This window comes from Artibeus jamaicensis, unplaced genomic scaffold (assembly GCF_021234435.1).
Source record: "Artibeus jamaicensis isolate MK-2021 breed Jamaican fruit bat unplaced genomic scaffold, CSHL_Jam_final scaffold_1964, whole genome shotgun sequence".
NCBI classification, from domain to species: domain Eukaryota; kingdom Metazoa; phylum Chordata; class Mammalia; order Chiroptera; family Phyllostomidae; genus Artibeus; species Artibeus jamaicensis.
This window is the reverse complement of record NW_026522030.1, coordinates 70,545,769-70,572,813: the sequence shown is the minus strand read 5'-3', so window position 1 is coordinate 70,572,813 and position 27,045 is coordinate 70,545,769. Positions and strand designations below refer to the sequence as shown.

The following is a 27,045-nucleotide window of genomic DNA, read 5'->3' as shown; positions in this document are numbered from 1 at the left end:
CTCCATTGTTTCTTTTTTTCTTTTCTTTTTTTTTTTTTGGTAAGATACAATTGTAGAGAGAGGGAAAGGGAGGGAGAAAGGGAAGAAACCACCAATGTGAAAGAGAAACATCAACTATACATACCCTGACCCGGACGGGACTCATAGCCTAGGCATGTGCACTGACTAGGAATCTAACCAGTGACCTTACACTTTGTAGGACAATGCCCAACCAACTGAGTCATGCTGGTCAGGGTTCCATTGTTTCTTTTCCCTTATATATGAAATGTTTTATTTCTTAATTATAGTTAGTTATAAGGATGTTTTACATTTGTCAAAACTATCAAATTATATAATTTTTTTAAAGATTTTATTTATTTTTAGACAGAGGGGAAAGAGGGAGAAAGAGGGGGAGAGAAATATCAATGTGTGGTTGCCTCTCATGAGCCCCCAACTGGATTCCTGACTGCAACCCAGACATGTGCCCTAACTGGGAATTGAACTCGAGACCCTTTGGGTATACCCAATTTTGCCCTGGCTAGTGTGGTTCAGCAGATTGAGCACTGGCTTGCAAACTGCTGGTTAGATTCCCAGTAAGGACACATGCCTGGGTTGCGGGTCAGGTCCCCAGTTGGGGGCGCATGAGAGGCAACCACACCTTGATGTTTCTCTCTCTTTTTTTCTCCCTCTGTTTCATGCTATCTAAAAATAAATACATAAATACATAAATAGTAAAACTCAGATCAATATCTCTTAAAAATGGGTACATTTTATTGAATGTAAAATGTACCTCAATAAAGTTGATTTTTAAGATAATATGATAACCACAATAATTTATTATGATGTCTATGTAATAAAATACACAATTTTTAAAAAATTAAATGAAAAAATCTACCTACATTCCACTATTCCTAAAAAGCTTTTTTATTTTCTGTGTTCCTGGCTAATCTTGGTTGATGTATATAAATTACATACAGCTGTTAGTTATCATTTGGTGCAAACAATTTTACATGTAACTTTTTATTTAGGTTATATAAATTTATCACATTATTTCATAGGCTATATAAAATGACAACATAGTATCTCATCAAGTACACATGCTATAATTTGGTTATTCACTAACACCTAGACATTTAGGTTGCTTTCCATTCTTTCAAATTATAAAAATTATTATAATGGACATCATGTAAATAGATCCTTTCTTAATTTGAATATTGCTTGGGACAAACTCCTAGGAACCACAGCTAACTTATTTTTTTTCATTTTAGAAGTTTTGTTACAGTGCTAGAGCTGCTGTCAGAAAGTACCACAAACTAAGTGGCTTAAACTGAAGAAATTTATTGTCTCAGTTCTGGATGCTGGAGGAATGAATGAGATTGAGGTGTCATCAGGGTAGTTTCTCCTGAGACTGTGAGGAATAATCTGTTCCACGCCTCTCCCTGGCTTCTGCTGGTTTTCTGGCTATTTTTGGCATTCCTTAGCCTGGGGAAGTATCATCCCAATCTCTACCTTCACCTTCACATGACATTGTCACTGTGTGCATGTCTCTCTGACCAAATTCTCCCTTTTTGTAAGGACACCAAATCATATTGAATTAGGGGCCCCACATATGCTGGCTGACCTTATTTTAACTAATTATGTGTAATAATCATATCTAAAAATAAGGTCATCAACATTCTAAGGTACAGGGGGTTGAGGCTTTAACATATACATTTAGAGAACACAATTCAACCCGAACAGAAGTTACACCTTTTATTAAAAAATCAAAAAACAGAAAAACTATAATGAAAAACTGAAGACCCATATGAGTCTCTACCAAGTCTTTCCACAGAAGCAATCACTATTAATACCTTAACTTTTCTAAGTTTTGAATTAAACCTCAGCCTCCCATGAACATCATTTGGTCCTGCTGTACCAGACTAAATCCTGTACGGCAATTTTTGTTTACTATAAATGATAATGGGGTAGTTTGTTAACACTTAAACATTTAAATTTTTTTCTCACTTGGTCTCTGCAGAATCATAGAATCATAGATATCAGTACTAAAAAGCCTTAGACATAGGCTGGCTTAAGTTTAGATAGTGGTAATATGTTTTTTGAGTGGCTTTAGAGTCACATCTAGGTCCAAAATGGTCTGCTACCTACCAGGTACTTCTCTAAATCTAAGTTCTTTCATATTAGGGTGTTACCTAAGATGGATTTGTGGATATTTAACAAAATAATGCATCAAAGGCACATACTACACACTCAATTAACAAAATGCTATCCCTTTAAATTTGTATTTTAAATTGTGATAAAAACATATAAAACTTACCATTGCAACCATTTTTAACTATACAGTTCAGTAGTGTTGAGCATATTTGCATTGTTGTACAACAGATCTCCAGAACATTTTCTTCTTGCAAAGCAGAAGCTCTATGCCCATTACACAGATTCTGTTTCCCCCTCTCCTCCAGCCCCTGCTCTACTTTCTGTTTCTATGAATTTGATTGCCTTAGATACCTCATGTAAATGAAATCACACAGTATTTGTTATCATTTTTAAAGATGTGTAATGAGACTATGTAATTTATGAAAGATCTCACTAGTAGAGCCAGGACAGATCTGGATTTTCTGATTCTAAAAGAGTGACTCATCTGAGGTATTTTTTTTACTTCCATTTGATCTATGAAAGCCTTCTAATAGCCAAAATTTTTACAAGGACTGCTTATGTCTACCATAGAGTAAAGCTCTACTTAAACCACAAAGCTTTAAAAAGACCAGGAAATCAAGATTTATGGGTTTAAATATGCCAGGTTCTTTTGCCATGTTGCTAATTTATAGAAATATCAGTGTTGTCAATATTAAACAGAACCAGAACTGATAGGAACAATAGTCAAACCAAGACAAAGTATAACTTTAAGTCAAAAAAAGTAAGTCAGTTATAGTTAGCAGCTTACAATGCCTGGATCCTGGGAGGGGATGGATGTCAGTGACTTAAAGAAATGCACATGTGGCCTGGGCAACAACTGAACTTCAAAACAGATGTAGATAGAAATCACACTGCCACATATCGTGCAGACATCCACATAGCCCTTATTGGCTATTCACTAAGAAATGTACCCCTCTGCAGACACTGCTGTTTAAATTTACTTTTCACAGGATTTATCCCTAAAGGTCCTAAGGAACACTATCCAGGCAATTTAGATTTAAATACAGTGTGCCTATTTCTTAGAAACACATATTTATAAGGCACACACCTAAAAATTCCCTTCATTCCAGACTGAGGTTGAGAAATAATAAAATAGGTGGAGGTGGGGGTGAAGTAAGGAGACAACTGGGAGTTAGAGAAGGGGATCTGGTCAGTGTTCTATTAACTAAGCCAACTCAATTACAGTTACAGTTTAATGGAAAAGCCAACATGATCATAAAACAAAAATAAAACAAAATAAACAGAAAACAGGTCATCCGGAGAACATCACTAAACATCTCAAACATCCTGTTCCTAATTGGCAATAAATGTCTTGATATGGCCTATTTGGGCAGTGGCAATTTACTAAAAAACAATCTGATACAATTTTCAGTTATAATAAGCAGACCTCCCTCTAAATAAAATGAAAAAAAAAATTAGCCAAGAACACAAATGGTATCTCATTTGCCCCATTTTCATTCCAGGAAGTTTAATAATAAGTTCAGTGCATTCACATTAATGACTCAGGAAACAGTTACCACTTCCCCCAAAATGCACATATAGACATACAAACATTCACCATTAGACATCATGTGTGTAATGAATTGCTGATCATACCAAAGGAACTTGAAAGACCTGGGAATGAGAAGAGCAGTGATTTTTCTACTTTTCTGAGGCTGGCAAAGTTCTCAGTGCCATATTTATACTGCAAAACTATGAAATCTGAGAAAACTTTATCAATCTAAATAAAAATATAATATTTAGTGAGGTAGATGCCGTTTCATGGACTGACTTAAGCACTTGTGGAACTGTGTAACCTACTATTACACTCCACTACCCTCACAGTATGGCAGACAAGTGTGGTGATTTGCAAAGACCTGGGAAAAATACGAAACATTTACAAAATTATGTAAATAATTTTCCTGAGAAAAATTTCCCTGAGGAAATATGAGACATTTAGAAAATTTATACATTTACAAAACTATGAAGAAATTTTTCATGCTTTTCTTTTCTCTGTTGCCTATTCCCAATCACTTCTATTAAATAACAGACAGAAATAGAAATGGAAGAGGGCTCAATTCGTACTGCATCCCCTGAGCTATGGTCCCAAGGACGTAAAGTGACACCAAAAGGCAGTAAGGAAGGAAGGAGAGAAGAGAGGGTCTCTACATGCCACTGTCCTGGAACATGACACAGAAGAGGAATACAAAAGAGGACATACAGAATATCCAGAGACACATGAAGAGATGCTCAATATCGTTAGCTATCAGAGAGATGCAAATTAAAACCACAATGAGATACCACTTTACACCAGTCAGGATGGCTATCATAGACAAAGCAACAAACAACAAATGTTGGAGAGGGTGTGGGGAAAAGGGGTCCTTAGTTCACTGTTGGTGGGATTGCAGACTGGTACAGCCATTATGGAAAACAGTATGGAATTTTCTCAGAAAAATAAAAATCGACCTGCCTTTTGACCCAGCAATTCCACTGCTAGGATTATATCCCAAGAATCCTAAAACATCAATTTCAAAGAACCTATGCACCACAATGTTCATAGCAGCACAATTTACAACAGCCAAGAGTTGGAAGCAACCTAGGTGCCCATCAGTAAATGAATGGATCCAAAAATTGTGGTACATATACACAATGGAATTCTATGCAGCAGAGAGAAAGAAGGAGCTACTACCCTTTGCAACAACATGGATGGAACTGGAAAGCATTATGCTGAGTGAAATAGGCCAGGCATTGAAAGACAAATACCATATGATCTCACCTTTAACAGGAAGCTAAATAACAAAATAAACAAGCAAATAGAATAAAAACAAAGACACTAAAATAGAGAACAAGTGGGCAGCGACCAGAGGGGAGAGGGAAGGGAATTTAAGGGGAAAAACGGGGAGGGATTTTGGAGAACAAGTATGAAAGACACAGGGATGAGGACTGTGGGGGGGGGGGATAGGAGGGAGGTGGGGAGACGGGGCGGAGGGGGGGCTGGGATGGGAGAAATTGACAAAAAAACCTGTACTTGAAAAATAACTAAATAAATTTTTTAAAAAAAAAAAAAAAAAAAAAAGAAGAGGAATACAGAACAGCTGTTGAGATGGCCTTATACCTCCCTCTCCCTCTTGGGGTTTATTTCAAAGATCCTGCTATCGCTTCCCCTTAAATTTCTTTGTGAATGGTGATACGATCCACCATGATGCCCATGTCCAAAAACTGTTCCCTCTTAGAGTGAAATGAAATTTCCCGATTCTTATGTTTCCGGAGAAGACAGAATATCAAAACCACTCCCCAACAGAGAAAAGAAGAGAAGGAACAGTTTGGAAATCTCTTAAGGATGTTGTCATGTCATATCCACAGCATCCTCAGCTGTCTCTGCCTCAGCCAAGATAATACTCCCTTCCCAAGGTGGCCACATCCCAATGACTGATGGACACAGAGGTATAGAGGCCTTGCCCTCTTGTCTCAATGTGGAAAGCTCCAAGGGGTCTCCCATCTCTGTCAATCTAGGAACAACAGAGGTTTCTGTTACAACTGCACTGTAGCTAAACTTTTCCTTCTACACAATCCTGCCTCCATTCCTCCACCCAATGGCTGTCACTCCCCAAAGCATTCCATGTACACTAGCCTCCATCTCAAAGCCATTGTTCCCAGAGAGCCCAACCTATAACATCATTTCAATCCCTTTACTCTTTCCTCTTTAAAAGAAGAACTGACCTACTTGGTCAAAATGCCCAGTACTACACATACTGCTCCTCTGGCTTTCTGACTTGCCTTACCTGTAGAAAGGATGTGTTCTGATCTTCTGTTGCAACATGCTTAGCCACAAACTTATTCCATGCCAGAGAGGCCTACGGTGGTTCAGCTTAGCTGTGTTTGACTCATCTGCCTACCATATCTAGAGGGACCCAACTGACCCAAAGACATGTTACATTTTTTAATCTGTTTTAAGATTAAAAGATTAATGCTATGATTTCCAACTGTCTATCCCCAATATCTTGTATCAACTGGTTCCTAACTAGGGAGGTGACAGAGGTATAATTTATTAGTTCCCTAAAATTTCAGCATTTTCCTTAACTGCTCTTCTCTCCTTTCCCTAACAACTAATCAGTACCAAGTCTTGCCCTCCTGCATTCTCAAATGTATTTTCAATACCAAATCCACTATCTTATTTATATTTATATAATCCGCCCCCAACCCTGCTACCACCATTTAAACTCTACCAACTAAAATCCTTGCCTTTCAGGTTAAGTACATTTTTCAGTATGAGCCATTTGGACTATATTGGATATGGCCTTTTTTAACTCTCATTTACAAGTAGTATATGATAAATGGGACAGCCCCTTAACTGTTATTAGCAGAAAAACCATTCCTGGCTTATTCTTGGTCTACTTTTCTAAATGTTCCACGAATTACTTTCAGTTCTCCCAGTTCCATGCATGACCTGCGCCTCTGCTTACCTGGAAACTCAGACCTCATGATGCAAAATGCAACTATCATCTTCTGAAAATATTTCTGATCACCCCTGCAAACTTCCTAATCTTTCAACAAAGCTTTCCCCCTGTTTTTGGAATATCACAGTACCTCCTATATCTTGTTCTATTTCTTTACTTCTTGTACTGTAATACAACTATTTGATTCTTGGGGGCAAGATCTTTATATTCCCCCAAATCTGCTTGTAAACAGTTGGTAATTATAATATATTTAAGGAATAAGTGAATAAAGAAAGAATTAAGGAAAACTAGAGAGCAAAGGAGAAAGCAGGAAAGTATATTAATCATGACAAATACACCTCTCTTAATGCCGCAGTTAAATACTTTCAGTAGCTCCTTCAACTGCCCTATACCACTCAATTACAGGCAAACACACAAGTTAGCACTCATGGCCCTCCAAAATTGCCCCACACTATTTTCTAATGTCTAATTCCTTCCTCAAGTATTTATTTTTCCATCTAACTGAAATAATTTTTTCTTGACCATGCCCAAATTTCTGTCTGCTCATTTTCTTCCTCCAAGTAGGAAGCACACTACTACTACCAGGTTTTACCATTTCAAATTATACTCATTTAGCCAATAAGCACTGAAAGCTTACTGTGTGCTGGACACTTTTTCTAGGCTTTCAAAAAAGTCTCTGTTCTCATGGAACTTGTAACCTAGTTGGGAGGTAATGAGAAGAGAGAAAAAAATCCATATGTGAGGGGGTAATCAGCACCAAGAAGAAAAATAAATCAAAATAGGGATAGTGCATGCCCGAGACAGGGTGATGAGGAAGGCCTCTCAGAGAAGGTGATATTTGAGCAGTGCCTTAAAAGAGGTACAAGAAGGAGTCATGTGGCTCTCCAGGGAAGAGCTGTGAAAACAGTTGCATAAATCCCAGTGAGGAAGTTTCTGGGTAACCATGAGGAACAGTAAGGAGGCCAGTGTGGCTGGAGTGAAATGAGAAAATGGGGTAGAATATCACTGAAGTCACATGGGGTCAGACTGTGGAGGGCCTTGTAAGCCAAGTACAGACTTTTCAGTTCACGCTGAATGACACAGTAATCCACTGGAAGACCTTGAGCAGACACAATCACAGGGAGGCCCCAAGGACTTGGGGGGCTACAGCAAAAGTGGGTGATGGACCCTTGCCTCTTGGCTTTGACATAGCCTGAGTCCTCATTCTGTCTGTAAGAAGTCTCCTAATCTCTTGGCTGCCTTACTACCGCTGCCTGACTTAAGCCTGAGACAATGCCTTAAACCTGAAACAATGCTGGTAGTGGGTACTGTCCTGTGCTGGAAAGGGCGTGTTCCCTAGGGCAATTGGGCCTAAGAAAGAATATGTAAAATCCTGTGAAACCTGCTTTGTTGAGAATGCTTTCAATTAAATAAGGGTCCAAGCAAGAAGTGAGTTTGTTCCTCAAAGTTTTATGGCCCTTTAGCTATCTGACCCAGACTCAAAATAGGCCCTCACAGTTCTTTGTTATCTATTGTTTGATGATTATTGCCTGACATTGATTAATGAGCTTTACCTACACTCCTGTGCAAAATGAACCCAATAAAAGCCCATTGAGGAAAAGGCTCTTGGCCCTTCTCCTTTGAGAGATTGGCCACCTTTCCTCCCCAAGTAGATCATGTCTTGATAGACTTATTCTCATCCATGGCGGCTGGGGTGGGGGGCCTGCGGGTGGAGCCCTCCAACGGAAAACTACAGAAACAACCAAGAACAATTAACAAAATGTAAATGACTATATACTTACCAATATGTAAATAAACTAAATGTTTGATAAAAAATACAGGGAGAGAGATCAAGAAGAAAGAAACAGAAAACTATGAAAACAATCAAAAACAGTTAACAAAATAAAAATAAGTATATACTTATCAATAATCGCTTTAAAAAAAGACACAGGGTAGCTGAATAGATTGAACATTATGACCCGTCTAGGGTGATCACTTAGTAAGTTATATAAATGTCTAATCACTATGTTGTACATCTGAAACTAATAAAATATTGTATGTCACCTGTAATTTAAAAATAAAAAATTATTTTAAAAAGCATGACCTATATATATGCTGCTTACAAGAGACTCACTTCAAACTGAAAGACACATACATTATGAAAGTGGAGGGATGGTAAAAGGTATTCCAAGCAAACAAATAAAAAGAAAGCTGGGGTAGTAATACTCATATGAGACAATCTATACTCTAAGATGAAGAAAGACATTACATAATTATAAAGGGATCAATCCAAGAAGAGGATATAATAATTGTAAATATCTATTCAACCAACATAGGATTACCTACATATATAACCAAATATTACTAGACATAAACATGAATCCATAGTAATACAATAATTACAGGGGGTTTTAATGCCCCATTCACATCAATGGATAGAGCATCCAGACAGAAAAATTAATATGGGAATTGATAGGAAAACTCAAGATTTTAGCCTTATAGTTGATAGGCTTAAATGATCAATGCATGTGGAAAACTGTTATTCCAGGTACTAGAATGCATGACCTATGTGACTCCAGGAGGTCACAAGCAATTCAACCTTTAACCCCAGAGGATCTGCAAGTCATCAAGATGGTATCTGAGCCATTGTATCTCAGAGAGAAAAGTCTTTCCACCAAGGGGCAGATAAATAATTATTGATCATCGGATAAAGAAATACTAAGAAAATCACTGCTGGGTTGCAATTCTTATCTGATTAACCATTTTTCAAATCCCCTTACCTACCTTTTTCTTGTCCTTATAAAAAGGTTGGCTTGAGTTTTTTAGGCCATATATGCCACCATCTTCTAAGACTGCCAGTATTTGAATAAAGCATCCATAAAGCTTCAATCCTTGTCTCTACTTATTGGTTCTGGTAGTAATAGGTAGCATGAATGCAGACTTTTCTGGTTTCAAAATAATGGCTTTAAATGTCACATTAGGCCCAATCAACTTAATATTTATAGAACAATGAATCCAAAAATTGCAAAATACACATTTTTTCAAGTACACACAGAACATTCTCCAGAGTAGATTATATATTAGGCCACTAAACAATCCTCAATAAATTCAGAAAGAATGACATTATATGAAGCATCTTTTCTAACCACAATGGCATGGAACTTGAAATCAAGTACAGGGGAAGAAAACTGGAAAAAAAATTACAAATAAGTAGAGACTAAATGACATTCTACTAGACAAAAAAATGGATCAAAGAGGAAATAAAAAACCTATGCAGAAACACATAAAAATAAACTTTTGAAAATTAATGGAATGCAGCAAAAGCAGTTCTCAGAGGACAGTTCATAGTTATATAGACCTACCTCAGAAAACAAGAAACATCCTAAATACACAATCTAACTCTATACCTAAAGAAACTAGAAAAAGAAGAACAAATCAACCTAAACAGAAAGAAGAAAATAGTTAAATCAGACTGGAAATAAACAAAATAAAATTTTTTTAATGGAAAAAAATTCAATAAAACTAAGAGCTGGTTGTTTGAAAAGATAAACATAATTAACAAAACTTTAGCCAAACTCATCAAGAAAAATAGAGAGAGATCCCACATAAATAAAATCATTAGAGAAAGTGATGTTCAATAAGTGATGTTACAACTGAGACTACAGAAATACGAGAATTATTAAAGAACACACAATTACATACCAAAAATTCAACAATCTAGAAATCTAGAAGACACAGAAAATTTCTAGAAGTATATAAACTTCCAAGATTGAACCAGGAAGGAAAAAAAAAACAAAAACAAAGGAGATAAAGTACTAGCAGTGAAATTAAAGCAGTAATAAAAAAATAAAAAAATAAAAAAACCTCCCAAGAAATAAAAAGTGCAGGACCAGATGGCTTCATGGGTGAATTCTGCTAAACATTCAAAGAAGAATGTCTATCCTTCTTACACTATTTCAAATAATTGGAGAGGAAAGAACATTTCCAAACTCATTTTATGAAGCTACTATTACCCTGATACTCAAACCAAAAACATTACCAAAAAAAAAAAAAAAAAAAGAAAGAAAGAAAGAAAGTTAGAGGCCAATATCCTTGATGACCATAAATGTAAAAATTCTCAACAAAATTATCAGAAAACCAGATTCAACAATACATTAAAAGGATAAAGTACAATAATCAAATGGAATTCATCCCAGGGATGCCAGGTTGCTTCTACATCCACAAATCAATCAATGTAATATATCTTAGACAAAGTACAAAAACCATACAATCATCTCAGTAGATGCAAAGAAAGAGCATTTGACAAGATTCAGCATTCTTTTATAATAAAATTTCTCAACAAAGCAAGCACAGAAGGAAAATAACTCAACATAACTGAAACCTGTATCACAAACCCACAGCAAATTATCATACTCAATGGTAAAAAGCTTTAGGTTTTACTTAAGATCAGAAACAAGACAAGGATGACCTCTATCACCACTACCGAACACAGTACTGGAAATTCTACACAAAGCAATCGGATAAGAAAAAGAAATAAAAGGCATCCAAATCAGAAAGAACGAAGTAAAACTCTCATTATTTGTAGATGACATGATACTACATACAGAAAACCCCAAAGACTCCACCACAAGCTATGGAATACAGAATATTCAGAAATCAGTTCTGTTTCTAAGAAAAAATTAATATTGCAATTTACAACTGCACCAAAAACATAAAGCACATAGGAATAAACTTAATGAAAGAGGAGAAGCACTATGATGCACTGAAGAAAGAATGGAATGATATACATTGCTTGTGGACTGGAAAGATTAATATTGTTAAAATGTCTTTACTACCTAAAACAATATATATAGATTCAATGCAATCCCTATAAAAATACCAATAGCATTCTTCTCAAAATTAAAACAACTAATCCTAAAATTTACATGGAACCACAGAGGACCCCAAATAGCCAAAGAACTTCTGAGAAAGAACAAAGTGGGAGGCTATCATGCAACCTGACATCAAACCATACTACAAAGCTCCAATAAACCAAACAGTATGGTACTGGCATAAAAATAGATGTATAGAGCAATGGAATAGAACAGAGAGCCCAGAAATAAATCCTCACTTATACAATCGATTATCCTATGACAAAGGAGGAAAGGATATACATTGTGGTAAAGACAGTCTCTTCAACAAGTGATGTTGTGAAAACAGGACAGATACATGCAAAAAATAAATAAAAAGAAGACCCCTTTCTTATACCATATACAAAAATAAACTAAAAATGGATTAAAGATTTAAATATAAGACCTGAAACCACAAAACTCCTAGAACAAAACATAGGTGACACCACCCTTAGCAATATCTTGTTGGAACTATCTCCTTAGGCAAGGACAATTATAGAAAAAATAAAATGGGACACCAAACTAAAAAGTTTTCTCACAGCAAAGGAAACCATCAACAAAATGAAAAGACCATTTACTAAATAAGATAAAACATTTGAAATTGAAAATCATACATGCAATAAAGGATTAATGTCCAAAATATATAAGAAATGGATACATCTTGCCCTGACCAGGTGGCTCAGTTGACTGGAGCATCATTCTGTACACCGAAGGTCATGGATTCAGTTTCTGGTTAGGGCACATACCTAGGTTACGGGTTCCATCCCCAGTGGGAACACCCACAGGAGGCAACCAACTGATGATTCTCTCTCACACTGAAGCTTCTCTTTGTTTCTCTCTCTCTATTTCTCTGTTTCTCTTTGTCTCTCCTTCCGTCCTTCCCTCCCTGCCCCCCACCACCACCTTTCTTTCTCAAATCAACAAACATATCCTCGGGTGGGGATTTTTAAATAAGAAAGGGAAAAAAAAAGAAACTGATACATCTTAACAACAAAAAAACTCAAGGAATCCAATTAAAAAATGGGCAGAGGACTTGAAGAAACAATTCCAAAGAGGATATATAGATAGCCAAGAGACATATGAAAAATTACTTAACATTACTAGTCATCAGGAAAATGCAAATTAAAACTGCAATGACATAACACCTCACACCCTTCTGGCTGGCTATCATCAAGAAATAACGAGTGCTGGTGAGAACAGAGAGAACTGTACTCTGGTGCACTGCTGAAGAGGTTGTAAATTAGTGAAACCACGTAAAGCAGTATGGAGATTCCTCAGTTCCTCAAATATTAAAAAATAAAGCTGCCATGTAATATAGCAATTCCACTTCTGGGTATTTATACAGAGAAAACAAAACACTAATTCAAAGTATAGACGAATCCCTATGCTCACTGCAGCATTACTAATAATGGGTAAGATATGGAAGCAGTCTAGATGCCCATCAATAGATAAAGATGTGATATAGGTATGTGCATGTATATATATTATTCAACCATAAAAAATAATAAAATCTTGCCCTTTGCAACAGTATAAGTGGGCCTGGAGGGCATTATGTTATGTGAAATAAGTTAGACAGAGGAAGACAAATACGATATGGTTTCACTTATATGAGAAATCTTTAACAAAATAGAAACAAATTCACAGATACAGAGAACAAACTTATGGTTGGCAACAGGGAGTTGGGAGGATAGGAAATAAATAAATAGACTGACATACAAAAATATTAAAAAATAAATAAATAAAAAGGGAAACATAAGAGGCAGTGGTCACTCACTGCCAGTGTGTTACCAGAGTGTAACCTTGGAAGAGGGATCTCTACTTCCCTTGCCTGGTACCTGAATTTCACCTTGCCTGTGCTGTCCATCACTAAATGCCTTCAGGAATTATGCCATTTCCCCTTTTAAAAGATCATTCAGTAATCTGCAACAAAAGTTGTGTGAGCCCTAGCCGGGTGGCTCAGTTCATTGAAGAATCATCCTGTACACCAAAAGACATCCTGTTGCGGTTTTGATCCCCAGTCAGGGTGCATTTGAGGCAACCAATTGATGTCTCTCTCTTTCATATTGATGTTTCTCTCTCTCCCTTTTTCTGCTCCCTGCTCTCTTTCTAAAAATCAGTGAACATTTTCTCAGTTAATGATTAAAAATAAGAATAATTAATGTGGTCTTTTGCTCTCTTTCAAAATGGTGTGCAGTATTCACCATTCTTTCTTCTTGTGATGATCTAAGATGACACAATGCCTGGGTGGTGAAAAGTAGTGAGTAAATACACTGGACAAAGGGATGATTCACATCCTGGGCTGGATGAAGTAGAATCACACAAAATTTTATCATGCTACTCAGAACGGTATGCAATTTAAAACCTATGTATTATTTATTTCTGGTATTTTCCATTTGACATTTTTGGATGGCAGTTGACCCCAGTTAATTGAATCTGCAGAAAGTAAAACCATGAATAAGGGGGACTACTATAACAACAGAAGTTACCAATAGCCATAAACATGTTTCCAAAATATCAGTGTTGGCCCCTTGGCTGACATTTCGGTAATGGTCCCTAGTCCATTTTGCCGGCACTGAACTCTCTTCTGAGTCCCCTGCCAGTCTTGCATCTCACTGTCAAACATCATCATCTCTGAGACAGCTGGTTTTCTAAAAATGCAGGATGTTCTCTGTAAGATGCCCTGACAATGATGTATTACATTAAAAAAAACAAAAAAAAACCGTACAATTTGGAGTTCACCCAAGGACCACTCTTGACTAAATTCCAATATAGAGAAAACCCTTATGGGAGGGTTTAGGCTTTTTGTTCTATTCAGGCCTTCAACTAACTGAGTGAAATTCACACACAAAAAGGATGATTTGCTTTACTCAGTCTACTAGTTTAATGTTAATCACATCCCAGAAAACCCTCATATAAACACCCAGAATTATGTTTGACCAAATAGCTGGCATCCCATGGACCAGTCAAGTTGACACATAAAATTAAGCATCATTCAATAGATAAACAATGACACCAATGAAGAGATTTAGTATCATACCTTCACATACAAAGACACTTAATTTTTATGAAGGTAGCAATGTACATAGATAAGTGAGGAGAGGACTTTGCAAAAATGCTGTTGGGACAATGGGGTACCCATGTGGAAGCAAAACAAATATGGATGCCCACCGTAGACCATTCAATAAAAACAGTCACACACAGATCACCCACCAAATGGGAAAAGAAAACCAATATATTTTTAGAAGATGAAAGGTCTTCATTACTTTAGAGTAGAGAAATTTTTCTTAAATAAGACACAAAGTTATTAATCACAAAGAGAAAGATTGATAAATCTGACTATAATAAAATTTAAAATATCTTCCTTAAAAGAAAATAAGAAAATGTAAACACAAAAACATAAGTCTCAGAGTGGAAAAAAATTACCTACAGTACATACAATTTTTAAAAAGCTACCCATATTCAGCACATATAAAGGATTTCTACATATCAATAAGAAAAACAACCAAGTAGAATTGTTTTTTAAATAGGGCTTTTCCTTCAACTAATTTAAATCTCTCCTGAAGAATCACCTCCTTGGAGAACATTTGTAACTATCCTTTCTAATAGTGAAACTCCATCATCTCTTTCCCTTCCTCACCTTTATTTTCCTCTCTAGCACTAAGCAATTATTTGTTATATACTTTGGCATATGTCACTTTTTAAAAAAATATTTCATTTATTTATTTTTAGACAGAGGGGAAGGGAGGGAGAAAGAGAGGTAGAGAAACACCAATGTGTGGTTGCCTCTCATGTGCCCTGTACTGGGGACCTGGTCCACAATCCACGCATGAACCCTAATTAGGAATCGAACCATCAACCCTTTGGTTCACAGGCCAACACTCAATGCACTGAGCCATACCAGCCAGGGGGTGACTTTTTCTAATTATTGAGGCATAGTTGTCATATAACATTAGTTTCAGGTGTATAACATGATTCAATATTTGTATCAAATTTCAAGATGATTACTAAAATAAGCCAAATTAACATCCATCACCACACAGTTACAAAAAATTCTTTTTTCTTATGATGAGAACTTTTAAGATCTACTCTCTTAGCAACTTTTAAATATACAATATATTATTAACTATAGTCACTATGCTATACATTACATCTCTAAGACTTATTTCTTTTATAACTGGAAATTTGTACCTTTTGACCCCCTTCACACATTTTCCCGCCCCTAGCACCTGCCAATCTATTTTCTGTATCTATGAGCTTGTTTTTTTTCTTATTTCATTTAAAAGTTAACTTGTATGGCATTTGTCTTTCTCTGATATTTCACTTAGGATACCACCCCCTAGGACCATGCGTTTTGTTGGAAATATGCTGAATAATATTCATTGCACATATATATCATATTTCTTTATCCAATCACCCATTGATGAATACCTAGGTTACTTCCATATCTAGTTTATTTAAATAATGCTGTCTTTAGATCCATTCCTAAATCCTCAGCCTCTGTCATAGTACCTGGTAAACAGTAGATGCTCAAAAGGTATCTGTTCATTGGTTTCACCAGTAAAACTAAGTAATACTTGGTTCAAAAACCGAGTATTCCAAAAAGATGTAAAAGAGTCCTGTAACTTTAACCAGCCTTTACCAGGCGTGTCCAACCTGTGGTGTGTGGACCACTCGAAGCTCAGGATGGCTGTGAATGTGCCCCAACACAAAACCGTAAATTTACTTAAAGTATTATGATTTTTTGTGTGTGATTACGTGTTGCAATGTATTTAATATATGGCCCAGGACAACTCTTCTTCCAGTGTGGCATGGAGACACCAAAAGGCTGGACACCACTGTGAGTCTAAACTATAAGACTAGTAACTGAAGTAGTGTTATACAACATGGCACTTAGGCAGTTACCAGTGAAACTCCAAAAAACACATTGTATTAATACATTTCCAGCATAACATATTAATATATGCTAGCATATGGTGAGCATAAAATGAAATTTTTATTTCTTCTTTGTTCTAAAAATGCAACTCATACAACTTGGTGCAACATTTTAAATTTAATAATTACTCTGAATTTTTAGTGAATTTCACAATTTATAGAAGAAATTCTAGGTATTGCACTCAGGTTGTTTCAGTCACACTTCTGATATTCTAGGAAGACAGAATAGCCCAAAATTTTATCACCACAATTACAACAGCATTGCACATACCAGGCACTAAATAAATGCTCATTAAATAAAACTAATAAATACTGAAATACGTCTTATTATATAATTTTCAGAAGAATTTGTATGACATGTTACACATCCATAACATGTATAACTTGTTACACATGTAAAAGTTATAGAGTGACACTCCTATGTCCCTCTGTAACTTTTATGGTAGAAGTGTCACTTCTAAACTAAAAGAAAGTATACCCAAGACATGTACAAGAAAGCATACCCAAGATGTACAACTGATTCATATGCCAACAAGTATCTTCTGTCTTGCTGCTTTTATGGTCAACCTTATGTGATTATACAGGTGCTGATTTGTGATAGGTATATGTAATTTAGGTTGCTAATCCTTAAATAGTCAATATTATTCTAGATATTGTTTTAATCAGTTAATAGTAGGGGCTTGTCTAGTACAATGAAAAGGAAAACTGTTTTCCCAGTCTATGTCCTCAACCTCTTCCTACCCGTGCTTTCTTAGAATTCTATTCAGTTCTTTTTCAATTTCAATCAACTCATTTCTACGTTCTAGTCTGACTACCACCTCCTCTATCCCTTGTTTCTTGAAAGAGTAACCAAAATTTATCATCTCCACTTCCTTATCTTCCCACCATTTCCCAACCTGTAGCAACCTGGCTACTTTCCTTAATCTCCTTTAACCTATTCTCACCAAGGTCATTCCTCCTAGTGGCTAAATCCAGTTAAGGCTGTTCAATCCTCAACTTGCTTTATGCTCTGCAGTGTCCCTGTCTAATACAGTGACCACTACTCACACATACAGCTACCAAGCACTTCAAATATATTGCGTACAGATAATTTGGGTATGTGAACCTTAGGAAATCAAAATACAGACCAAGAATTTCTGATGAATATAAATATAAATTAAGATGTAACATGTAGATATAAGTGTAACATACACACTGGATTTCAATGACTTAGTATGAAAAACAGTCTATAAAATAATCTCATAATTTTTGTATTGTATGTTAAAATTAGTATTTTTGATATATTGGGTTGAATAACGTTATTAAAATTAATTTCACCTATTTCTTTTTATGTTTATTAAAGCAGCTACTGGAAAATTTTAAATGGTGTCTGTATTATTTTATTTCTATCAAACAGTGCTGCACTAATAGCATTAGATACTAGAATGACTGCCACTCCTTCCTTCTTGAAATGCTGCTATTTACCTCCTCTTACTTCTTTGATGCCGCCCCCACCATTTTTAGTGTGCAGTGTAGCTTATTCTTCTACTCACTCCTTAAATGTCAGTGTCTCACAAGGTTGTCCTGAGGTCCTTTTGAGGTGCTCTCCCTGGATGATCTCACTCTCACCCAAGGCTTCCACTATTCCCTCACACTGACTGATGACTACAAACCCTTCATTTGCAAATCAGCTCGCTCTCCTGAGAACGGTTTATTCAGCTGCACCTACGTGTAAGCACATCTGCACTTAATCTGCTATTACATCTTTTGGATATTCACCTTATTAATATCATAAATCTGGCCCCTCTTATCCATTTCATTCCGGTCCTCACAATTTCTCATCTTTACCACTACATTAACTTCCAAAATTCTATCCCTGACACCTTCCAAATCAATTTCCTTTTGCTGTTAAGTTTCTAAAACTCACACCTGGCCATATGACTTCTCTGTTCAAAATACTTTGGTGGTTTCCTCACTGCCTTCAAGGTAAAATAAAAACTTCTTATAATCATACATAACTCTTGTTGCTTACCTGTCTCTCAGCTTTATGCTTCATCAACAGCCCTACAAAATCCCAACCTCAGGTATGTCTAAGTACCTGTAGTCCCCTGAATGCAACATCTGCTTTCACACCATCATGCTTTCTCTGCACATGCTCTTTCTGATGACAGCAATACCACTCCTAAAACTCTGTCCCCGCTCTCCCAGTCATCCTTCAAAACTCAGCTGTGTCATCATCCCCAGGGGAAATGTCTCTAAACCTGTAAGTCTGAGCAAGTATCCCTCTCTGTGTTACCATCACACCTTTTACAGCTCTACTGATAACCCAATCACACTTTTCTTGGGTGGTCTGGCCAGTTCCTAAATACCCTGAAGGTTGGAATAAAGTATTTTTATGTTATTTCCCTGTGTTATACTTAATAAGTACTTATTGATAAACAGACACTACAGTATATAGGGGAAACTCACAGAATAAAATGTAAGGCTAGAAATTTTTAAATGGACTAACAGAGTCATGATTGAAATAAAGAACGTTAACCCCCAACAATCCTAGAAAAACTTTAATTAGATGGTCTATTTTAGGATGTTTTAAGCTAGGCAATAGAAAAATATAACCTAAATAATCACTAAAACATCAAACACTCAACAGAAGCAACAATTTAAAATATTCAATATTAAATATATTTTTCTATTTATTTACCTTGTTTTTCATACCATTTTAACCCGAATTCTACTTATTAGTTCCTTTCTTCAGCTCTTTACATTATTTTCCTTCCAACTAAATCTGGCATTCTTTCCTTCCCTTACTTTTCACTTCTACTGTCCCTGTCCCTTTTATTCCTCTTTCAACATAACGTAAAATTACAAATATTGTATTTGTCTTGTTATTAACAATTTTGTATTAGACAAAAGAATAGTCAAAAAAGCATTGAATGAAATTGTATCACCAGTCAGGTTGATAGACAAAACCACATGCATTAATCTGGGTGGGTGAGTTCATAATACTAAGCAGTAATCTGAACCATATGTATCCTAAGTGGAGTCTGACAGGCATCAGTGAGTCCTTGGGGTTATGGCAGCAAGACAGTGGGGAGTAAGAGAAAAGAAAAGACAACTTGCTGGTAGGGAGGGCAGCCACAGCTCAGCCTCACAACATTCTGCAACTGTGCCTGCCTTTCAAAAGGAAGCAGAAACAAGAGATGGGAAAGCAGGAAGCTGTCAGCTATCTGTCCTAGCACAGTTGAGTAACTAATTTGATGGTGTGAGCAGCAGTAGCCAAGTAGCACCATGTGCTAATCTGAACATACTGGCCTGTGTGCCAACTAAATACACAAAATAAAGACTACTATTCCCAGGGAACTTCTGAATTTTAGTTTTACTACAGAACAGATTCTCAGAGAAGCAAAGAAGTGCTTTGCAGAGGAATTACATAATTATAATATTTATACTAAGTTGGTAGGGAGAAACAATTATTTGACGATGTTTTTTGCTAGAGGGAAAGAGAATGCATTCTTTTAATTACCTGAAACTAAACTTTCAAAACCACTCAACATTAGGTCTTGTAGGAAGATTCACCTTAACGACTGATGTCTTACAGAATTCAGAAAAATGAAATCTCTTAAATAACTTTACATTCGTCAAGATAATGTAACAGCACAGACTATGTTTGAATTGTTTCGAAAACATCCTAGAACTGGACTGTCAGAGCAGCACCTTTAAAAAATCAATTTAATTCAAAGCAGTACAGAGCAAAATTTACTATCTTACCCGTGTCCAGGAGTTAAGTTTCAAGTCTCCAGAACTCCGTGGTTCTTTTTTAATCAGACGACATAAGCAGCATATTATAATTTTTTGGCTTTCATCTACAAAAAGAAAAAGTATAATGAGGCTTAATCAAATAAAATGGAAAGATAATCAGTTTAAAAAATGAAAACATTATAAGTACAGGAAATATATTAATTATATTTTAGGAAAATCTCAAACTACTAAATTCACAGAACAAGCATCCAGGACTACGTGTGAAACTTAACTTTGTGGGTTTTTTTCTTCTTGTGGTTTTGGGATCACATCTACTTAACATTTGTGTGGTCAATTCCCTTTCTGTTACAGCAGCAATTTTTAAAGCCAAAAGAGAATGATGGAAAGAACTTGGCTTTTCTCAAGGTCAGTTCTTTATTTCTCATTTCAAACCATTTGTAGTTTCAACCATTTTAAGGCAACAAAATTGTAATGGGCACTACTCAATATTCTGACTTAATCTTTTAATTGTCTAATTTCCTAAAATATTCTCACTTGTTAAAAATAAATTCAACAAAAAAATTGTTTAATACCAAATGGTTGAATGAAAAAGAAGCCTTTTAACACACTTCTAATTCTTTACTCTAAAATTTAAAACTTTACTAAATACCTGATGAAAATGCTGAACTTTAAAATCTTATTATATTCAATGAGAATGTCTACTTAGTGAGCCATTTCTTTTTTCTTGTTTGGAAACTGAGCCCATTCCAGCTGGAAATTTTGTAACAAGACTGAAAAAGAGAGGGAGGCCTAAAAACTGATGGCGGTTACCTGAACTAGAGCCAAGCAATGACGGACTTTATCACAAGGCCACGGGGGTGAGGCTGAGGAAACCTAGCACCTGGAACCAACCCTCTGCAGAATCACCTAATGCCCTTGGTGCGGGGGCAGAAAACTAAATTTTCCTTCCACCCTTCTAAATTCTTCTGTCTGAACTAATAATCAAGTTAACATGAGACAGATTAACAGGAGAAAATGACCAAATTTTTGATGTATGTACATGTGGCAGGCTCCATAAGAATATGGGACCGGAAGTTAAGGCTTCTATGCCATCTTCAGCTAAAGAGAAGGGGGTGATTATTGTGTAGTCTGAGACTTTGAAAGGCAGGAAGACAATTCACATGGAGATGGAAACAATAAATATTTTGTGAGTAAATGTTGGCTGGACTATCTTTCACAATGGGACACAAAGAAGACTGTGATCAAATGGCCTTCCTGGGTGTCTCCCTGTCTATCACACTTAGTTCACATTAAACTATATTATCTATGGTAATAGCACGGTTCCTAGAGCAGGTTCTCAATCTAAATTCTTAAAGTACTTGGGGGGAAGGTCAAAGTTTTTACTTTTTAAAAGTCTTTTATTAATTCAATCAGTTTAAAGTAATCAATATTCTAGAAGGCACATTTTTGGCTGGCAAACTCTGCTTCCCCTCACCCGTTACCTTCTTACTTTCTGCCATTTCAGAAACACAGCATTTCTAAGGGTTTCATTAACAAGAAATAAGGAAAATACAAACTACAATAAGCTATCTCTGCAATTTTAACCACACACCAAAAGACACTAACAGTAACTTTTAAACCCATTTTCCCCATAAATATCTATAAACTTATACTCCTAATAACTAACATTTCTAAACAAATTTTATCAGAAATTATTGTAAGGGATGTTCCCTTTCCCCCCTAGTTTTTATGAGCTCAAACACAGCAATGGCTTGCCTGAGATCAACTTATTTCAAGAATCATAATTTAACCTCTAATGATCCTGGATTTCTTCAGGTTGAACCAATGTCACTGATTAAAAATGTGACTATTGTATGTACTATGCCTTAAATATATTAGAAGAAATTCCATCTTCTTGTGGTAAGCGTGACAGACACATCTAATGATAAGCTTGAGGCAGGACAGAAAGAAGTTAGGAAAAACTCCCAACAAGTGGAATGAGGAACTAGGAGTGGACATCATAGGCCAATAAGCTGCTAGGTAGGTCCTCTAATCAGAGCCCCCACCTCCATGCATAATCAGAGAGAAAATGTTTATGGCAGGAAACTTCTGCAGTGGTTGTTGAGTGCAACAATAAGCAGCGCTGGCTAAACCAGATCAATCCAAAAAGGAAGAAAAATTGACCAAAGACTGACCTCAACCTTATTTTAATGAAAACAGAGAGTGCAATTAGAAGGGGAGCCAGGGGATGAATGCCATGACACTGCTGAGGCAGGAGATAGGAAGGAGGAACTTCAGAGGTGCCCCAGGGCTAAGATAAAGGACATCAATACAGGATAGAGACCCTGTTCTAAGACCAGTTATTCCCACTTCCTGGAAAAGCGCTGAGTCATGGTGAATCATGACTGCACCTGCACAGATGCTACATGACCCCTGCTTCATTATAATAGCATTAAAATAAGTTAACATTGTGTGCCCCCCTTCCCTGGTGGCCAATCAAGGAAAATCATGGAGACCACATCTGCAGTAGCTTTAAAGTAATATAACCACATGTACATGCCCAATAAAAACCCACCAAAACTAGCCATGAAATATCTGCCCTGTAAGAATAGAATCCCTCCAGTCCCTGAAGTCAATCTCTACTCAAACTCAATCTCCATCTTCTGTGGAGTGTACTATCACTTAATAAATCTGCCCTCTCTCTTTCTATTATAAACTCTCTGTGTGTTCAATTCATTCTTTGTCCATGACCAGCAAGAATCTGGTGACCTATGCCCACCTGTGACACTTTCAGAAAAGACCGTATTAGTAACAAGGCCACCCTCCAAACCTGAAGGCAGGGACAGAATTTGGCAGCACAAAGTTGAGAAACTGAAAATACATAAAGTCCCAGGAACCGACAGACTGCACAGCCCAATCAGTCATGAGTCGCTCATGTCCACTGGGATGTGCATTTTTGCTTCTTTCCCAGAGGTTGCCTGTGAAACTTGCGACTAGGTGGCAGTGGGCAATGGTAGCCAATTCCAGGTTCAACCCCTGATCCAGTGTCCAGAAACCCATGTTCTGATCTCTTTTAATTTTTATTTTATTGATTATGCCATTACAGTTGTTCTATTCCCCCCTTCATTCCCCTCCACCCTGCACACCCCCCACACCTCCCATTCCCCCCCTTCAGTTTATGACCATGTGTCTCAAGTTCTTTGAATTCTACATTTCCCATACTATTCTTGCCCTCCCCTATCTATTTTCTACCTACCTTCTATGCTACTTATTTTCTGTACCTTCTCCTCCCACTCCCCTGTTGCTAACCCTCCTCGAGATCTTCATTTCTATGGTTCTGCTCCTGATCTAGCTGTCCTTTTAGCTTGCTTTTGTTTTAGGTGTGGTTGTTAATAACTGTGAGTTTGCTGTCCTTTCACTGTTCATAGTTTTTATCTTCCTTTTCTTAGATAAGTCCCTTTAACATTTCATATAGTAAGGGCTTGGTGATGATGAACTCCTGGAATTTGATCTTATCTGAGAAGCACTTTATCTGCCCTTCCATTCTAAATGAAAGTTTTGCTGGATAGAGCAATCTTGGTTGTAGGTCTTTGGATTTCATGACTTGGAATACCTCTTTCCAGCCCCTTCTTGCCTGTAAGGTCTCTTTTGAGAAATCAGCTGACAGTCTGATGGGAACTCTTTTGTAGGTGACTGTCCCCTTAGCTCTTGCTGCTTCTAGGATTCTCTCCTTCATTCTAATCTTGGCTAATGTTATTATGATTGGCATAATGTAATTATGCCTTGGTGTGCTCCTACTGCCTTTGCCAGACTGGGGAAGTTCTCCTTTATTATTTGTTCAAATAAGTTTTCCACTGGTGGCTGTTCCTTTCCCCCTTCTGGTACCCCTATAATTCGGATGTTGGAGCGTTTAAAGATGCCCTGGAGGTTTCTAAGTCTCTCCTCATTTTTTTGAATTCTTGTTTCTTCATTCTCTTCTGGTTGGTCATTTTTATCCTCCTTCTGGTCTACTCCTTTGATTTGAGTCCCAGTTTCCTTTCCATTACTATTGGTTTCCTGTGCATTGGAAATTAGTTTAGCCTTTATATGTTCATTTTCAATTAGTTTAGCCTTTATATGTTCCTCTAATTTGTGACTAAAATCAACCAGTTCTGTGAGCATCCTGATCACCAGTGTTTTGAACTGTGCATCTGAAAGTTTTGCTATTTCTTCGTCACTTAGATTTATGGGCTCTGGGGCTTTGAGATCTTCTTGAGCCATTTTTGGTCTATTCATGCCCATCAAGTATGAGGCGCAGAGCCTTAGGGGCAGGGCAGGGCCTCCAGGGCGGGGTCGCTGGTTTGTGATGCTGTATGTGGGGGTGGGGTCAGAGCCAGGAAATGGCGGCCATCTCTGCTGCCTCCCACCACTGGGACCCACTCGGTCCTGTCTCACTGCCCACTCCCTCACTGGTCTATCTGCGCAGGAATGCGCCAGCATAGTCAACCCGCTGCCCTTCACCCTCGCCGGATCCGCTGGTCGCTCACTGGGTCACGCTCACTAGGTGGCTCAGCTGGTCGGCCCTTTGCAACCCCACACCTGGGATCCGAGCGCCTGAGTCCGTCTGACCAAGTTTTCCTGTGCAACCCCGCTCCGCCAGGTGCTGGCTTTGCTCCTATTACCAGTCAAGCTGAAGAATTCGTTGCTATAGGACTTCCGAAAAGTTCAATTTTCTGTGTTCTGGCTGTGTTTTCTGTTGCTAACATTTTGTTGTCTCTAAACTTGGTTGTGTGAGAAAGCACAGCGTCTCCACCTATGCCTCCATCTTGGCGGAAGTCCCTGATCTCTTCTTTATCCACCTAAATAAAACTTGCTTTTGCTCTCACTCAGACTTGTTCTTGAATTCTCTCCCACACAGGTCAAGAACCTGGGGGTCCTGGACCATGATCTGGTAGAACTCCAACTCAGAACCAGTCCAGTCACAAGCAGCTTCTGGGTTAAAAAGAATACAACCTAGTGGGACACATTTCAAAAACTTAGACATTCATGGAAGGAAGGGAGGGAGGGAGGGAAGGGAGAAAAACAAGGAAAATGTTAATTTCTAGAGATTAAATCTAAAAGAATGCAAAAGAAGGTAGTTTTTCCCAGGTATTGAGAGATTCCAGGGAGAAATAAATGCACATTTAGTTCAAGTGTATTTATTTCTCTCTCCCTCAAACAGAAAAAGAAAAGCCAAAGAAACTTTCACTCAGCCTTTAGCAGGTGACTTCCCCAGCCCAGAGTCAATACACTGAACTACACTCTTATGTGCCACTAGTGAGCTTTATTTTAGAAATTTACAGATGCAAGCCACCACTTCTTGTTCATAAGTGTCACAAGCATGTCAGAGGGGATGGCACCTGTCAGGATTCACCCTGAAGGTGCTGACTTGGGGAATGGAGCATTCAAGCAATTAAGTGAGATGGAGACAGTTACTCATAGCAGATCTTTGTGCAAGTTTGGATTCTATAAAAGAGTGGAAGGGAAAAAATACCAACATATATTTGACACCTAATATTTTACTTTTTGAAAATATACCAACATATATTTGACACCTAATATTTTACTTTTTGATATCTTGAACTAAAATTTCAAATAAAAGCTAAATTCCTTAAATTTTAATTTTATAGTCTAAAAGTCAAAATACAGCATTTTTAATAAAATTTTTTTAAAGAAGCCCTGGCTGGTATAGCTCAGTGGACTGAGTGAGGGCCTGCGAACCACATAATTACGGTTCAATTCCCACTCAGGGCACATGCCTAGGTTGCAGGCCAGTTCCCAGCAGGGGACTCATGAGAGGCAACCATACATTGATATTTCTCTCCTTCTCTCTTTCCCTTCCTCTGTAAAGATATATAAATAAAATCTTTAAAAAATTTTTTTAAAGAGAGGGGAAAGGAGAAAGAGAGGGAGAGAAACATCAATGTGTGGTTGCCTCTCACATGGCCCCCACTGGGGACCTTGCCTGCAACCCAGGCATGTGTCCTGACTGGGAATTGAACCGGTGACCCTTTGCTTTGCATTCTGGCACTCAATCCACTGAACCACAGCAGCCAAGGCTAAATGAAGCTTTTTTTTGAAACAATAAATATTGTTTATAGTTGCCAAGTTCAGGAGCAAGTTGTTACACAGCAATAGGTAGTAAATAATGAGAAAGAGAGGTTGTAGCTGTTATGTTTAATTAGAAGAGCAGAGCTAGAATCAAGGATTCCAAGGAGGTCGAAACGGTAATTTTATGTGGGGAACACCACTGAATAAAAGGGTGTCCTCTCCCTTTCTATTATTATGCACTTTGTCTCTTTGTGGTGTTTTTTCATTTCCAAATACTTCTTCCCTCCTTGTTCTCCTTATTTCTGATCCTGTTCTCACTTAATATTATGGGAGACTTCCTTACTTGATGGAAATTGTTTACTTTTACTATATTTAAAAAGTAATTTTGATACTGTAAAAAAAATATCCTTTCCTGAAAGAAAATGCCCAACCAGCGAAACAATAGCATAAAGGCAAGATGTAGTTCTTCTGTGCCTGTCAGTCTTCTCTATGAGCTCAGAATCAAAGGCGTACCTCAAACAGTAAACTGAAATTTAATGGGCCGTTCAAAAGGCTACAAAGAATTGAAGAGATGGAGAATTTGTTTCTGGTTGTCAGAGGAGGCCAATATAAAGAGGATAAAGTGATAAGGTGCTAAGGAAAGATGACAGAATGATACCAGTTTCAGGCCACAGAGATAAAAATCAGTCAAGCCTCTCACTTTTACAGACAGGGAATCAGAAACCCAGAGTCCCACAGCTTGTCTTAGAAAATCCCATCTCATCTACTGTCCTCCAAGAGACAGGCCAAAGCAGAAACCTCCTTGTAAAATTCTCCTTCCTCTCATCTCCTTGTTCCGACTTCTGGATCTTTTC

At 37.3% G+C, this 27,045-nt stretch overlaps 1 protein-coding gene across 3 annotated transcripts in view; it reads right to left on the bottom strand.

Annotated features, from left to right (window-relative positions):
• The window catches only part of FANCC (FA complementation group C), a 305,923-nt gene that overhangs the window by 168,916 nt on the left and 109,962 nt on the right, over window positions 1-27,045 (bottom strand). For all 3 annotated transcript variants that reach the window (XM_053656528.1, XM_037133335.2, XM_037133336.2), the window contains one exon: window positions 20,153-20,247. In XM_053656528.1, coding sequence (XP_053512503.1) covers window positions 20,153-20,247 — 95 coding nt within the window. The remainder of the gene's footprint in view (window positions 1-20,152; window positions 20,248-27,045) is intronic.